We start from the raw sequence: 18,145 nt of genomic DNA on the forward strand, positions 1-18,145 counted from the left end.
CCATTTTCTACCACTTATTCCCTTTTGGGGTCGCGGGGGGCACTGGCGCCTATCTCAGCTACAATCGGGCGGAAGGCGGGGTACACCCTGGACAAGTCGCCACCTCATCGCAGGGCCAACACAGATAGACGGACAACATTCACACTCACATTCACACACTAGGGCCAATTTAGTGTTGACAATCAACCTATCCCCAGGTGCATGTCTTTGGAAAAGGGAGGAAGCCGGAGTACCCGGAGGGAACCCACGCATTCACGGGGAGGACATGCAAACTCCACACAGAAAGATCCCGAGCCTGGAATTGAACCCAGGACTGCAGGACCTTCGTATTGTGAGGCAGACGCACTAACCCCTCTTCCACCGTGAAGCCCTATATATATATATATATATATATATATATATATATATATATATATATATATATATATATATATATATATATATATATATATATATATATATATATATATATATATATATATATATATATATATATATATATATATATATATATATATATATATATATATATATTGTAGCTGAGATAGGCGCCAGCGCCCCCCGCAACCCCACAAGGGAATAAGCGGTAGAAAATGGATGGATATATATATATATATATATATATATATATACACACACACAATAAGTACGTACTGTATGTATGTATATATACAGTATGTATATATATATATACACACACAAATATGTACATACTGTATGTATGTGTATGTGTGTATATATATATATATATATATATATATATATATATATATATATATATATATATATATATATATATATATATATATATATATATATTTACAGAACTTCAATAAGTGTTCTTTAGATGAAGGCCATATTTAATTGAAATCTTATAGAAAAATCAATTATTTGAAAACATTTTTAATTCATTAATTTGTATTTATTATAATTGTATTATCAAAATAAAATAAACATCAAATAGGAATAAAATATACAGGACTCACTATGAAAAATGTTGGTGTATTTTATATATATGTATATTTTTTTTAATAATTACCTAAATAAATAAATAGTTTTGAATCTATATAGTGAATGGCCCATCTTAAATACCTACCTTTTCTTTTATTTATTTTCAAACAAAAATATTTTTTCTTTCAGGAGATAAATCATTATAAAAAATACGTTATCACACAAATAGATAATTGAAAATTGTCATAAAAGATACACAATTCTATCAGATTAAATGAAAATGCCACTGAATAAATATATATCTCACTAAATAATAGATACATTTCATTAAAGTAAATACAATAACATTGAATAAATGTCATTAAATGATTATAACAGTCATTAAATAATGCAAAAAGTATTTAAATAAAGAAAATTACTATTTAAAAAATATAAATGTAATTAAATGACTAAAAGTATCAATACATAATAAGGAATTTAATTAAATCAAAATATAAATTTAATTTAAGAAATATTAATGTCAATCAATCAATCAATTTTATTTATATAGCCCCAAATCACAAATGTCTCAAAGGACTGCACAAATCATTACGACTACAACATCCTCGGAAGAACCCACAATGTCAATAAATAATAATATACTTTTCATTAGATTAAATAATGCTAATTAAGAAATATAAGTGTCATCAAACAATACAGAATGTATTTAAATTCAATTAAAATGAGGCTTGAGAAATACAAATGTGATTAAATAATTGAATTACATTAAAAAAAAGAAGCCATTTCCATCTATTTTCTACTGCTTCACCCCTTCAGGGTCGAAGGGGGCTAGAGCCTATCCCAGCTGCATTCGGACAGACAAGTCACCACCTCATCGTAGGGCAAACACAGATAAACAGGAGGTGGGAGGAAGCTGGAGTCCTTGGAGGGAACCCACGCAGTCATGGGGACATCATGCTAACTTCACACAGAAAGACCCTGATCCCACAGATCAAATTTATCACCATTTATTAGATGTAAACGCTATTAAATAACACATCATTATAATACATTAAATGATAATGCCATTTGATGAATATAAATGTCATTATATACAAACTTTGAATACATCCAATAATGTCAGTTAATAAATAGAAATATCACAAAATTATTTAAATTAATATTTAATTAATTCATTTATTATTATGATGATTTAATATTCCTAATTGAATATTTTTTTAATTCATTCATGAACAATCTAAACATACTACATGTTTTAAATGTGTTGTTTTTTTATCCTATTTTTTTATTTATTAATTTTGTTAAGGCACAATTTGAAAAACAAAAAATTCTGAATACTTATTTTTGCACTGTACTGCCTTTTCCAAATTGTCTCCTTAGAACAATACGATGATGGACATACTGGAATAGCATGAAATCAAAAAGAGGGAATAATGCATTATTTATAAAGAAGACGTATTCTCACTTGTATGCAGCCTCGGAAGCCATGCTGGATTTTCCCATCAGGCGCCGCTAAACCTCCAACGCTGACCGCCTTCAGCATGGACTCCTGCAGCTCTCCATCCACTTGCATACTGGCCTAAAACACACACAAGACGCTGGAAGTGATGCGCCGCAGAGCCAGGAGATTGTCATGAATAAATATTAGCGTCATGGCTCACCAGGTAGAGGCCGTGGTCGACGGATATAACCGCCTTATGTTGGCCCGCTGGCCGGCCCACGCTGCTGATATCCAACTGCAGGTGATGCCAGTCGCCATCGTTCACCAGCATCTCTTCCACGCGGGACAGAGTGGAGTCTTCCCCCCTGTGGAGGCCCATCAACACACTCCCGCCGCGCAGCTGTGGAGGTCAAAAGGCCAAGAAGAGTGAGGTGAGACGAGAGTGGGAGGACAAGAACATCCATGTTTGTCATGTTTAAACATGCTCAGACGTGTAAAAAAAGCAGAATGTCTTAGTACAGTGGTTCTCATATGGGGGTACACGTACTCCTGGGGGTACTTGAAGGTATGCCAAGGGGTACGTGAGGTTTTTAAAAAATATTCTAAAAATAGCAACTATTCAAAAATCCTTCATAAACATATTTATTGAATAATACTTCAACAAAATATGAATGTAAGTTGATAAACTGTGAAAAGAAATGCAACAATGCAATATTGAGTGTTGACAGCTAGATTTTTTGTGGACATGTTCCATAAATATTGATGTTAAAGATTTCTTTTTTTGTGAAGAAATGTTTAGAATTAAGTTGATGAATCCAGATGGATCTCTATTAGAAATCCCCAAAGAGGGCACTTTAAGTTGATGATTACTTTTATGTGTAGAAATCTTTATTTATAACTGAATCACTTGTTTATTTTTCAACAAGTTTTTAGTTGTTTTTATATCTTTTTTTCCAAATACTTCAAGAAAGACCACTACAAATGAGCAATATTTTGCACTGTTATACAATTTAATAAATCAGAAACTGATGACATAGTGCTGTATTTTACTTCTTTATCTCTTTTTTTTTCAACCAAAAATGCTTTGCTCTGATTAGGTGGTACTTGAATTAGAAAAATGTTCACATGGGGTACATCACTGAAAAAAGGTTCAGAACCACTGTCTTAGTATATTCAGTCATGCGCTGGACAACACTCAGCCAGCAGGAGGCGCTACTAAGCTCGCTGCCAGACTGAACCAATTACAATTTAGTGACAATTCATAACAACCATCACATTTTATTTGCATTTAACATGATCTTTTTCTTCTTTTTACAATAAGTCGACAATTGTTGAGGTACAGAATTATAATAGTTATAATTATGATATGATCTCACTAGATTTACTATCTTACTTTTATTTAAAAATGTATCCTGACTATAATTATTTTAAATATTGTTCTCAACAAAAAAATGTTTACAATATTTTTCATATTTTCAAAAATGTTTCTATGTATTTTGCTTCTTATCTTATCAACTATTATACTTTGGCAGTTTAGAGGTTTAACATCATCATGAAAATGTCATTAAATAAAGCCGATTATTCCCTTTGGGATTGCTGGGGGCGCTGGTGCCTATCTCAGCTACAATCGGGCGGAAGGCGGCGTACACCCTGGATAAGTCGCCACCTCATTGCAGTCAATGCCAGTCAATGCCAATAAATAACTTTAAATATCATCAGATAATTAAAAATACTTTGAAATATATACATTAGTAATGAAACACTAATTATTACATTGTTTCAACTTCATAAGAAGTTGCCAATCATCAAATCATTTGTTTTTCAATATTTACATATTAAGCACACAGGTGAACCAAGCATTGGCCCTGCGATGAGGTGTCGACTTGTCTAGGGTGTACGCAGCCTTCCGCCTGATTGTAGCTGAGATAGGCACCAGCGCCCCCAGCGATCCCAAAGGGAATAAGCGGTAGGAAATGGATGGATGGATGGGTGAACCAAGCAAATGTTTATCTTTTTTGATCCGTCCATTGCCAGCTCAAACCACTAAAAACAACACAATTGCTTGGCAGCAAAAGATGACGCATAGGGGTTGTGACGTAAATTTCGATCAACAAAATACTAAAATATGATTTACTTATATATTACAAGATCACTGACCTCTTCAAAATAACAAACGTTACAATAAAATAAAAAAACAACCAACTAAATAACCTAAATTAATATTGAATGGCCCATTATTTATTGACATTTTGTTTTAAAGCTAAAGGGAGCCAGGGCGAACTCATGAAAGATATTGGGCCTCGTGTGTGAATGTGAGTGTGAATGTTGTCTGTCTATCTGTGTTGGCCCTGCGATGGGGTGGCGACTTGTCCAGGGTGTACCCCGGCTTACACCCGAATGATGCTGAGAGGTAGAAAATGGATGGATGGATATATACAGCGGGGCAAAAAAGTATTTAGTCAGCCACCGATTGTGCAAGTTCTCCCACTTAAAAATATGACAGAGACCTGTAATTTTTATCATAGGTACACTTCAACTGTGAGAGACAGAATGTGAAAAAAAATCCAGGATTTCACATTGTAGGAATTTTAAAGAATTTATTTGTAAATGATGGTGGAAAATAAGAATTTGGTCAACCATTCAAAGCTCTCACTGATGGAAGGAGGTTTTGGCTCAAAATCTCACGATACATGGCCGCATTCATTCTTTCCTTAACACGGATCAATCGTCCTGTCCCCTAAGCAGAAAACAGCCCCAAAGCATGATGTTTCCACCCCCATGCTTCACAGTAGGTTTGGTGTTCTTGGGATGCAACTCAGTATTCTTCTTCCTCCAAACACGACGAGTGGAGTTTATACCAAAAAGTTGTATTTTGGTTTCATCTGACCACATGACATTCTCCCAATCCTCTGCTGTATCATCCATGTATCCATGCTGGTATAAAATCAACTTGTCGTGTTTGGTGGACGAAGAATACTGAGTTGTATCCCAAGAACACCATATCTACTGTGAAGCATTGGGGTGGAAACATCATGCTTTGGGGCTGTTTTTCTGCTAAGGGGACAGGACGATTGATCCGTGTTAAGGAAAGAATGAATGGGGCCATGTATCATGAGATTTTGAGCCAAAACCTCCTTCCATCAGTGAGAGCTTTGAATGGTTGACCGAATACTTATTTTCCACCACAATTTACAAATAAATTATTTAAAATTCCTACAATGTGAATTCCTGTATTTTTTTTCAAATTCTGTCTCTCACAGTTGAAGTGCACCTATGATGAAAATTACAGACCTCTGTCATCATTTTAAGTGGGAGAACTTGCACAATCGGTGGCTGACTAAATACTTTTTTGCCCCACTATATGTATATATATGTATATATAAATTGTTTGCATGTGTTGGCAGCCAATTACTAGTAACGTGGAAGATGTTATTGATAACACTCCATTTCATTTAGATTTTTCATCAAATTTGATGCCACAGAGATGGCAGACGCTCCCTCAGCTCTCTCACTCAGCATTACTGTCTTTGTTTCTCTCCTTAATAGAGCGTCCGGGTTGTAAAGAATAAGCTCTTCCCCCTTGAGAATAATCACACATTTCAGCATATTGCAACATTCCTGTACATGCAGAAAAAATTAGCCAATATTTTTCACCTGCAGCGTGAGGTTGTGCTGTAGGCCGGAGGCGATGTGCAGCAGCATGGCGCCCGCCTGCCGCGTGCGCAACATGAGCTCCACATGCCAGGGGACGGAGGCTGCCGTCGCCAGGTTGTCCCACTGCAACAGGCTGTCGCCCAGGAAGCGTTGCGGGTTGGCCATTACTGCGGGTGGAAGGAATGAACAATGTTGAAATACACATTAGAAGGCAGCTGTAAGTTATCGCCACACGTTCAAGTGAGTCGTGCAGGATAAGATCCAACTTCAACTTGTTTAAGGAAATACTCTTTTTATTTGTTAATAGCTACATAGAACAAAAAGACAGAAGGTCATCAATTTGAACCACAAGCTCGTTCCTGGCGATCGACAGGGTGTTTTTTGAAGCCAGAACTGGTTGTAACATACCGTATTTTCCGGACCATAGGGCACACCGGATTATAAGGCGCACTGCCGATGAGTACCTCGGAGTCTTGTTCACGAGTAAGGGAAGAGTGGATCGTGATATCGACAGGCGGATTGGTGCGGCCTCTTCAGTAATGCGGACGCTGAATCGATCCGTTGTGGTGAAGAAGGAGCTGAGCCGGAAGGCAAAGCTCTCAATTTACCGGTCGATCTACGTTCCCATCCTCACCTATGGTCATGAGCTTGGGTTATGACCGAAACGACAAGATCACGGGTGCAAGCGGCCGAAATGAGTTTCCTCTGCCGGGTGGCGGGGCTCTCCCTTAGAGATAGGGTGAGAAGCTCCGCCGTCCGGGAGGAGATCAAAGTAAAGCCGCTGCTCCTCCACATCGAGAGGAGCCAGATGAGGTGGTTCGGGCATCTGGTCAGGATGCCACCCAAACGCTTCCCGTGGGAGGTGTTTCGGGCCCGTCTGAGCGCTATGATGCCACGGGGAAGACCCAGGACACGTTGGGAAGACTATGTCGCTTGGCTGGCCTGGGAACACCTCGAAATCCCCCGGGAGGAGCTGGACAAAGTGGCTGGGGACATAAAAGTCTGGGTTTCTCTGCTTAGGCTGCTGCCCCTGCGACTCGACCTTGGATAAGCGGAAGAAAGTTAAAGTACCAATGATTGTCACACACACACAAGGTGTGGTGAAATTTGTCTTCTGCATTTGACCCATTCCCTTGATCACCCCCTGGGAAGTGAGGAGAGCAGTGGGCAGCAGCGGTGGCCGCGCCTGGGAATCATTTATGGTGATTTAACCCCCAAATCCAACCCTTGATGCTGAGTGCCAGGGAGGCAATGGGTCCCATTTTTTATAGTCTTTGGTATTACTCGGCCGGGGTTTGAACTCCCAACCTACTGATCTCAGGGCGGACAGTCTAACCACAAGGCCACTGAGTAGGCCTAGTAAGAAGATGAATGGATGGATGGATGGATGCCGATGAGCAGGTCTATTTTCATACATAAGGCGTATCGGATTATAATGCGCATTAAAGGGGTCATGTTGTGATTTTTTTCCTAAATCTAAAACACTTCTTTGTGGTCTACATAACATGTAGAAGTGGTTCTTTGGTGAAAATGTTGCATAGATTATGTTTTACAGACCATTTCTAAGTAGCTTTCTGACAGTTGTCCACGTCACGTGGTCCACGTCATCTTTGTTGTAGCGGTGTAGCGTGCAAGGACGGGAGTGGAAGAAGTGTCAAAAGATGGAGCTAACTGTTTTAATGACATTCAGACTTTACTTAAATCAATAAGGGGGCAGCATCTACTCATTCGTGGCTCAATAATGCAACATCAACGCCGTAATTGTGTCCTGTGAAAAACCGTCCAGCCGGAACTCTCTACTAACTAAAGTTCCTTGGGTGAATAATGTAAACTCGCTACAGTTTTTAGCGCTTTGATAGCTAGTCTAAAAGAAGAACTTTACGTTACTTTATATTAGACATGGCAACAGCAGAAACTGAATGGCACATACGAAGGTCGAGAAAAAGAAAAAGCTTATGACTACGAAACGTTCAAGGACTACAATGGCAGAAGCGTGCAAATTTTCAGGACTTATGCAGATCCCAAATACACATCAGCAGGTACCAGAAGGTAAGAAAAGTAGCTTTTGCATAACATTGCGAAAAAACCCCGCCAGATAATATGTCTGCTAATATGTGCCATTTTGCGGTCCTTATACACACACCATAATAATCCTCGTATGTTTAATGCACCGACAATCCATCAAGCGGTGCAGCTTCATAGCTTACCGAAGTCGTACTAAAACATTTTGACAGATTTTTCAGCTCCGTGTGTAATGTTCTATATTTTCAATGGAACATTTAAAGTTTTGGTGTGGTTTACTGGCATCATCTTGCAGTTTAGGCGTATCTCTTATGTGTGACTGCTATCTACTGGTCACACTTATCATAACGCCATGTACCAAATAAAATTGTTTCGAGGTCGGTGAGCACAACCAGAATTATGCCGTACATTAGGCGCACCGGGTTATAAGGCGCACTGTCAATTTTTGAGAAAATGAAATAATATTTGAAGTGCGCCTTATAGTCCGAAAAATACGGTATTGATTAACTCCATCTCCAATAACGCATCTCTTCAAAAAGTTGATAAATAGTCCAGGAGTGCTACATTCACTCGCTGAGCTGACTCTTCGAGAAACACTGCTTCTAACGTGTTGGCACATCACACTCTGCATTATGGGATGTTTGCTGAATTTGATACTTAAAGACACTGACCTACTGGGTATCGATTCTTGTAAAATCAAACGGTGCCATATTTTGATACCTTTGTTGTTCGGCTTGGTTGGCTCAAAAATTTTTCGGGTAAACACTCACTCAAGCAGCACTCAGAGCAGACCAAGTCGGACTGCCTTTAAGTAACGCTGCAGTTTTCCAAGCCAACAAAGCAAGTATGGTTGATAGAAAACACTCAAACGTATAGTAAGGCTCCAATTTTCAAAATGTGCTAGCTTGATTTTAATTTATATTAGCTTTACTATAGACATGTGATTTTACATGTCGACCTCCAAATTTGGTAATGAAAACTACACGATGCATGTTACAGTCAAACAGCTGATGTGTAATGAGTATAATACTTGCAGTATAAACATGTTGGGTGCAACAAAAGCCTAGATTCTCTTTAATGGCAAAGACTGGTTCCTGAATAGGCAACACACTACCTAGCCTATACACTGCTACCATCTAGAGCAGTGGTCCCCAACCACCAGGCTGCGGCCCGGTACTGGGCCGTGGCCCGATTGGTACCGGGCCGCGGAAGAACTTTTTTATTCATTTTTATAAAAAAAAAAAAAAAAAAAAGTTTTATCTTTTTATTTTTTTTTTATTAAATCAACATAAAAAACACAATATACACTTACAATTAGTGCACCAACCACAAAAACCTCCCTTTTCATGACAAAAACGTCCCTTTTTCATGACAAAGAAAAAAAAAAAGGACCCCCCCCCCCGGGCTGCGGGACAAATTGTTAAGCGTTGACTGGTCCGCGGATACAAAAAGGTTGGGGACCACTGACCTATTGTCTTAGAATTGCAATTCCAATAAAAGTGTCAGGCTTGCCACTGACAGTTTGTTTGTGTTTTAGTTTTTCCTCTGTGTGTGTTTAGTATTTCCTGTTTTTAGTTCCTCTTAGCGCTCTTATTTTGTCTGTTTCCCGTTTTTTTTCCCTGTGCGCTGTTTCTCCTCAGCTGCGGCTGATTGGCACCTGGCCACACCTGGTGTCAATCAGCCCACTCCTTTTTGTACCTGCTTTTGTCCTCCAGTCAGTGCTGGATTATTGTCTTGTCGATGTCACTCTTGTCGTTGCTACCTGTCGTGTCTAATTGAAGCCTCTCTGCCATAGACATTTCTGCGGATATGACACGACACGACAGGTAGCAACGACAAGAGTGATATCGACAAGACAATAATCCAGCACTGACTGGAAGACAAAAGCAGGTACAAATAGGAGTGGGCTGATTGACGCCAGGTGTGGCCAGGTGCCAATCAGCCGCAGCTGAGGAGAAACAGCGCACAGGGAAAAAAAATAGGAAAAAGACAAAATAAGAGCGCTGACAGGAACTAAAAACAGAAAATACTAAACACACAGAGGAAAAACTAAAACACAAACAAACTGTCTGTGGCAAGCCTGACAAAAAGTCTACTATATAATGCTTGAAAATGAGATTCATAATTATAAGAAAACAAGATATAGCAACTGTTAAATAAAAAATGAGGTTTCATTATGAAACAATAAATATTTATTAACACATGAACACACTCAGAAATACGGTACTGAAAATTAGTATCGTTGTATACCAATATTAATTTCCAGGTACCAGAAATTGATACTACATGGATTCAAATGTGAAAGGTACCCATCCCTACTCACGACCCAGACAAAGAGCTCGAAAAGGACCTTGTATTGTTTATGCAGGAGCAGAATTACTTTTTCTTTTCTGCAGAATTAGTATTCGTTGATTGATGGCGGCCATGCTTTTTTAACTAAGCTTGCTCAAATTCCACACACATGTGCCTGTTGGTCTCCTGGAAGTGTGTACCAAATTTGGTGGTAATTCTGCAAAACACCCTAAAGTTAAGGTAGGAATTTTGTAGCGCTGTGTGAGAAATTTCAAGTCATTGCAACATATTGGTGCAATAACAGTGTGGCGTAAATGTCAGAAGCAAAAAAGCACAGTTGGGGTGCATGTCACATTTTCACCCTTTCTGTCTCAGGAGCATAGAGTGAGCTTACACATTTTGTTTACCACATGACTGAAACTGTGACAACGATTCCTCACACCTTCATACCTAATCGTCAGGAAACCAAACAACATCATCTTCCTGCGTGTCGTGCACGGCAAACACAATAACAATACGTGCCGTGGGCTCACATCTCTGCATTTTTTGGTCCGCTCTCACATTGATGCCCACCATAAATCACCCACTGTAGATGTCTGCAGTGTATCAGGTGAGGCACAACTAAATCACACCTGTCTGCAGGACTGGAAGGGCAATTAGTTGCATTTGCATCATGTGAAACCTGTTTGACTGATGCTGATTCTGTGACAAACGGCCATAAAATTGAACTGGTAATGGCCCAAAATCTCCAGAAATGCTGCATTTCTGGCAACCCTTGAACACCACACGCCCACATGACTTCACATACCAGCAGGATGGTGTGTTCAAGGTTCTATCTTGTACTACTTTTCAAATAATTCAAGTCTCAGAGGTCGAACAAGAGTGGAAATCAAGCATGGAATTTAGACTTTTAGTAAGTCCTACCGTGAACGCGCCATTTTGTGTGTCTGTTGCTTTAATGTCAGCGTCCAACGGAATAGATGCCATGTGTTGTGTACAACAAGAGCACATTAAGGAAGGATGCAAATAAAGATAGTGATCAAATCACACCCCCCAAAACAAAACAAAACTAACAAAAAAACAACAACTTACACCTTCCATGTTTGTAGCTTACAGCTGCCTGCATTTAAAGATGTGTAGTGAAGCCTGATTTTTACAACACGCACTTCCTCCACTTTTTACATATTCACAGTCACTGCAATTGTCCAACATTTTAGATGCCATATATCAGATCCAACAATGTAACATTCAGGATTGTGTCAGGAGGATGCAACTGTTAGCAACATTGGCATTGCTATATGAGCTAGATTGCTAGCATTATGCTTATATTTTAACAGTAATATCCATCCATCCATCCAGCAATATCATGCTGTTAAAAAAAGGTAACAATCTAATTTAGCTGACTGTATCTGACTGATGGGTGGATAGCAGAGCCTCACAATGCATTTAAAAATTGTATAGTAGTGAAGCCTGTTTTTTTTTACAAAGTGCACTATATTTACTTTTTACATATGCATGCACTGATTTTGCACTTGTTCAAAGTAATAGTTGCCATGTATGTGACATTAGTGAATTGTCTTATATGTATTTAGCACTTTTCTCTCGTGACTCAAAGCGCTTCACATAGTTAACCCATGATCGAAGTTACATTTAAACCAGTGTGGGTGGCACTTGGAGCAGGTGGGTAAAGTGTCTTGCCCAAGGACACAATGGCAGTGACTAGGATGGCGGCAGAGGGGATCGAATCTGAAACCCTCAAGTTGCTGGCACGCACGGCCACTCTACCAACGAATCCACGGCGCCCCAACTAATTGGGACGAGAGGATGTATATGTTGGCAATGTTGGCATCGCTTCATGAGCTAAAGTGCTAACATTACATTCACATTTTATATATATATATATATATATATATATATATATATATATATATATATATATATATATATATATATATAAATATATATATATATATATATATATATATATATATATTTTAATCAGTCCAACAAAATAATACGCAATAATACCATAATAATAAAACTCCAATTCTAAAACCAAACCTGGTTCAGCAAAATTCCGAATAACAATCAACAGAGCAATTGAGAGGACGCACAAACATGACACAAAACAATCCAAAAGTAGTCAAACAAAAATGAATAATATCAACAACAGTATCAATATTAATAAAAATTCCAGCATAGCAGCAATTAGAAAATCCCTTATTTACATTACAATCAGGGCCCATCCATCCATCCATTCCTTACCGCTTGTCCCTTTTGTGGTTGGGGGGGTGCTGCAGCCTATCTTGGCTGCATTCGGGCGAAAGGCGGCGTATACCCTGGACAAGTAGCTACCTCATCACAGGGCCAACACAGATAGACAGACAACATTCACACTCACATTCACACACTAGGACCAATTTAGTGTTGCCAATCAACCTATCCCCAGGTGCATGTCTTTGGAAGTGGGAGGAAGCTGGAGTACCCAGAGGGAACCCACGCAGTCACGGGGAGAACATGCAAACTCCACACAGAAAGATCCCGAGCCCGGGATTGAACCCAGGGCTACTCAGGACCTTTGTGTTGTAAGTGCAGATGCACTAACCCCCCTCTACCGTGCTGCCCATCAGAGCCATTTATAAAAAATATAATAAAAACATTTAAAAAAGGAACAATAGTGTCATAGTGGCTTACACTTGCATTCCATTCACATTTTAACAGCAATATTAAGCTAAGTTAGCCTGTTTGTAATATCGCTAAAATTTGTTCCATTTTGTCCACTAGCAACGCTGTGATCAGTATTCATGCGTTCGTTAAGTCTCGTCTCGATTACTGTGACATATTATTTTCGGGTCTCCCCATGTCTAACATTAAAATATTACAGTTGGTACACAATGCGGCTGCTAGACTTTTGACAAGAACAAGAATTTTTGATCATATTACGCCTATACTGGCTCACCTGCACTGGCTTCCTGTGCACTTAATGTCAGGGCGTGGACTGTGGTGTGGATTGTTTTCCCGTGATGCAAAGCGATTGGACCGGACAGGACGTGAAGGTAATGACATATTTAATTTTACTCATATAAAGGAACAAACGAAAAACGCTCGCAGGGGAGGAACGAAAACTTGGCTCTAAAAACAAAAACTTGCACTAAGGCAAAACTATGAACATAAAACAAAAACTTGCACGACGGCGTGAATAACGAAAACACTTACTGTGACCGAGACAAGGGGCATGGATCATTGGCATGGATAGCATGGGTTTGTAGAAGGCGATAAAGGGTGAGTAGATGGTGATGTCGCCAGGCTGACGACCTGGAAACTGTGGCTTAAATAATACTGTGGTGATTGGAAACAGGTGCGTGACATGGGGACAGGGGAAAACTAATGGGTTGGCATGGAAACAAAACAATGGAGTGAAAAAACAGGAACTAATAGAGTCTTGAAGTAATCTTACACAATTAAACAAAACATGATCATAAAGACATGACACTTAAGATGTGACTTTAAACTTTTACTACTTACGTATAAAATACTAAACGGTCTCGCTCCATCCTATCTTGCCGATTGTATTGCACCATATATCCCGGCAAGAAATCTGCGTTCAAAGAACTCCAGCTTATTAGTGATTCCCAAAGCCCCAAAAAAGTCTGCGGGCTATAGAGTGTTTTCTATTCGGGCTCCAGTACTCTGGAATGCCCTCCTGCTAACAGTTAGAGATGCTACCTCAGTAGAAGCATTTAAGTCTCATCTTAAAACTCATTTGTATACTCCAACCTTTAAAAAGACCCCCTTTTTAGACCAGTTGATCTGCCATTTATTTTATTTTCTGCTCTGCCCTTCCACAAGGGAGAGGGGAGGGCACAGGTCCGGTGGTCATGGATGGAGTGCTGGCTGTCAGGAGTCGGGACCCGGGATGGACCACTCACCTGTGCATCGTTTGGGGACATCACTGCACTGCTGACCTGTCTCCGCTCGGGATGGTCTCCTGCTGACCCCACGATGGACTGGACTCTCACTATTATGTTAGATCCACTATGGACTGGACTTTATGCTAGACTCACTCGATGTCCATTGCATCCGGTCTCCCCTTGAGGTCACCCACATCTGTGACCCTCTCCAAGGTTTTCATAGTCATTCTCATTGACATCCCACTGGGTTGTGAGTTTTTCCTTGCCCTTGTGTGTGATCTGAACTGAGGATGTCGTTGTGGCTTGTGCAGCCCTTAGAGAAACTTATAATTTAAGGCTGTATAAATAAACATTGATTGATTGATTGATTGATAACTGACTGATGGATAAATGGCGGAGCACCACAATGCATTTTAAGATGTGTAGGGAAACCTGCTTTTTACAAAGTGCACTTCATTCACGCTCTACATGTCCTCTGAGACTTTGCACTTGTGCAGCGTACTAGATGCCATACAACAAGTGGGATGGGAGGATGCAAAAATGAGTATTGCTATGGAAGCCAAAGTTCTAACATTACATTCACATTTTAATTGCAACATCATGCTAAGTTAAACTCCCCACCCCCAACAAAATCAAACATCCATCTTTTATGACGCTCACCTCTTTCGCAGTTTCTTCCTCCAAAGCCGAGCGGGCAGTCGCAGCTGAAGGATCCCCACATGTTGACGCAGACGCCTCCATTCAGACACGGTTTGTTGTTGCAGAAGTGCCTCTTAGCGGAGCATCCTGGGGAGAAAAAACTAAGAACTCTTATCTCCAGATGAGACAGGAGTTGGTGGAATGCTAAGAGGACGACTACGCATGTTCGTGCCAGGCAAGGTGCCGTTGTTAGCGATGAAGCCGGCCATGTCTACACGCTGGTTGTCCACGCGCAGGTTCTTCATGCAGCCCACAAACTGGTGGTTGCGGACAGGGAAGTCTTCTGGGAGCTTGGGGACACCTCCGAGCAGCAGCGGGCCGGTCAGGTCCAATGATCTGACAGCAGACATGCACATTTAAAGCAAGGGTGTTCCAATCCAATATTGATATGGGTCCAATATCAGCAACAACAAAAAAAAGATTAGGGCATATCAGTTTGTATCTAAAATCTTTGATACAAGTAGGCCTGTAGCGCAAAACTAGACAACCAGTAAACAAATAAATGTCTTCCAATTAGCACACAGGGTTGGTCTTTTCTACTACTTTAGTCAAGTCAATTACAAAAGGTAAACATGGTAGGCTATAGGCTACTGGGAGCTAACAGCTACACAACAGCTAAGCTCACACTAGCACACAAGATAGACAAACGTAATCATTTAATTGAACAATACTGCACATTCATCAATATAAACAAGTATCAGTGATTTATTGTTGCATAAGACTTACACATACAAAGTCTCCAAGGCAGAAGCGTATGACCAAGTATCCAGTAACAAATGTTTCCGCATCATTCGACTTACTGCGTGATGAACTTAACTTAATGAATTACTGTGGCCACTAGATTTTCCCGGGAGACTTCCGAATTTCATGGCCCTCCCAAAATTCCCGGATTTTCTCCCGATTTCCACCCGTACAACACTATTGGGGGCGTGCCTTAAAGGCACTGCCTTTGGCGTCCTCTACAACCTGTCGAAACGTCATCTTTTCCTCCACACAAACAGCGTGCCGGCCAACTATATATATATATATATATATATATATATATAATATATATACATATGTGGCCGTGCGCAACCCGAGGGTCACTGGTTCAACTCCCACCTAGAACCAACCTCGTCACGTCCGTTGTGTCCTGAGCAAGACACTTCACCCTTGCTCCTGATGGGTGCTGGTTAGCGCCTTGCATGGCAGCTCCCTCCATCAGTGTGTGAATGTGTGTGTGAATGGGTAAATGTGGAAGTAGTGTCAAAGCGCTTTGAGTACCTTGAAGGTAGAAAAGCGCTATACAAGTACAACCCATTTATTTATCAATTATATATATATATATATATACATATATATACATATATATATATACATACATACATATATATATACATACATATATATACATACATACATGTATATATATATATATATATACATACATATATACATACATATATACATATATACATACATACATACATACATACATATATATATACATACATATATATATATATATACATACATACATATATATATAAATATACATATATATACATAGAAATATGTAAATATATATATATTTATATATATATATATATATATATATATATACATATATATATATAAATATATATATATATGTACATGCATACTTGGTCAACAGCCATACAGGTCACACTGAAGGTGGCCGTATAAACAACTTAAACACTGTTACAAATATGCGCCAAACTGTGAACCCACACCAAACAAGAATGACAAACACATTTCGGGAGAACATCCGCACTGTAACACAACATAACAAATACCCAGAACCCCTTGCAGCACTAACTCTTCCGGGACGCTACAATATACACGCCCGCTACCAACAAACCCCGCCCCCCACCTCAACCACACCCCCCATTTCCCGAATTCGGAGGTCTCAAGGTTGGGAAGTATGGACGTAATGGCTGTGAATATTTGGGCACCACACGACTAGATTCAATTCTTGAGGGTAACGATTCGATTCAGAATCTATTCTTGATTTGAAACGATTCACAATTCAAAATCGATATTTTTTTAAACAACACTTCTATGATTACGAGTGGCTACATTCAACAGCTCTGATAAATGTCTGTATTATGTAAAAGAAACTTGGTTTTGTTAAATGAAATTCTGCCTAAACATTTATTAAAGTCAATTACAAATAAGGCAAGAAGAAAAGTATGCCACACTTTTCTTTTCTAAAGTAAATCTGTATAGCAGATATGGATATCTACATCAACAATATGATTTGCCTGAGCCGGACAGGGGGGCAAAAAAAACAAAACGATTTTTGATTTTTTTTAATCGATTACGAATCGTAACATGTAAGTATAGCGATTTTTTCTAAAATGAATTGACTAGATGTCCCCTAAAAACAATTACAACTCCACTACAACTTAAAGACAGCAAAAGTCCATTCCAGATGGTTAAAATTAAATAGCTTAAATAGGAAGACCTCCATCTAAAGGGACCCGATCCTACATTTGGAACTTTTCAGACCTGTGTGAGGCAAACGAGATTGGTTGCCACACTTTTCATCATCATCATCATCGTCATCATCATTACAACATTTTTCAATATTCATAACTAAATCAATTTAAAGCTTAAATTGTTGCCTTGTTCTGTGTTACGGCGACAATCAACACACCTGGCTTTGATGAGGGACGACAGCATAAAGAGCCTCGCAGCTGACTTCTCTTTGTCGGAACGTAGCTCTGCTAGCAGTAAGTTTCGCGTCTCTGACTTCCTCTCTTGATCTCGCTCGTTTGCTTGTTTCCTTGTGCCTTTGTTCCCTGATCCCTTTTTGTCCCTCGCTCTCCCCACAGTGCCCGTGTCTCAACCGTTGCTGTGTACCTCCACTGCCGCTTTTCCCTCCTGGACTTTGTTATGCTCACCCCAATCCTTGACGACGTTTTGGACTTCCGGACTTCTCTCTCCTGGCTTTGACCCCCACTCGGACCTCGGACCCCCCCTGGCTTCTTCCCTTTGGACTTGGACGCTGAACACCCAACACGCACCTCAACAAACCTTACAGAATTTACGTATGGTAATTTCCACACATAGTCTTCCATGCAAACAAATAGTAGCATACACACTCCACGTAATCATCAAGCACTCAATAAACCCGTTGAGCCTGATACCTCATTTTCGTGCCGTGTCCTTC

General features: G+C 39.6%; 1 protein-coding gene across 1 annotated transcript in view; it reads right to left on the bottom strand.

The window, feature by feature from the left end:
• The window catches only part of celsr2 (cadherin, EGF LAG seven-pass G-type receptor 2), a 269,713-nt gene that overhangs the window by 53,579 nt on the left and 197,989 nt on the right, over positions 1-18,145 (bottom strand). Inside the window, exons 7-11 of the mRNA XM_061874218.1 lie at positions 15,143-15,306; positions 14,932-15,057; positions 6,047-6,213; positions 2,613-2,792; positions 2,417-2,530 (exon numbers count right to left, since the gene is read on the bottom strand). Of these exons, the coding sequence (XP_061730202.1) occupies positions 2,417-2,530; positions 2,613-2,792; positions 6,047-6,213; positions 14,932-15,057; positions 15,143-15,306 (751 nt within the window). The remainder of the gene's footprint in view (positions 1-2,416; positions 2,531-2,612; positions 2,793-6,046; positions 6,214-14,931; positions 15,058-15,142; positions 15,307-18,145) is intronic.

The sequence above is a fragment of the Nerophis ophidion genome, linkage group LG16 (genome assembly GCF_033978795.1).
Source record: "Nerophis ophidion isolate RoL-2023_Sa linkage group LG16, RoL_Noph_v1.0, whole genome shotgun sequence".
NCBI classification, from domain to species: Eukaryota; Metazoa; Chordata; class Actinopteri; order Syngnathiformes; family Syngnathidae; genus Nerophis; species Nerophis ophidion.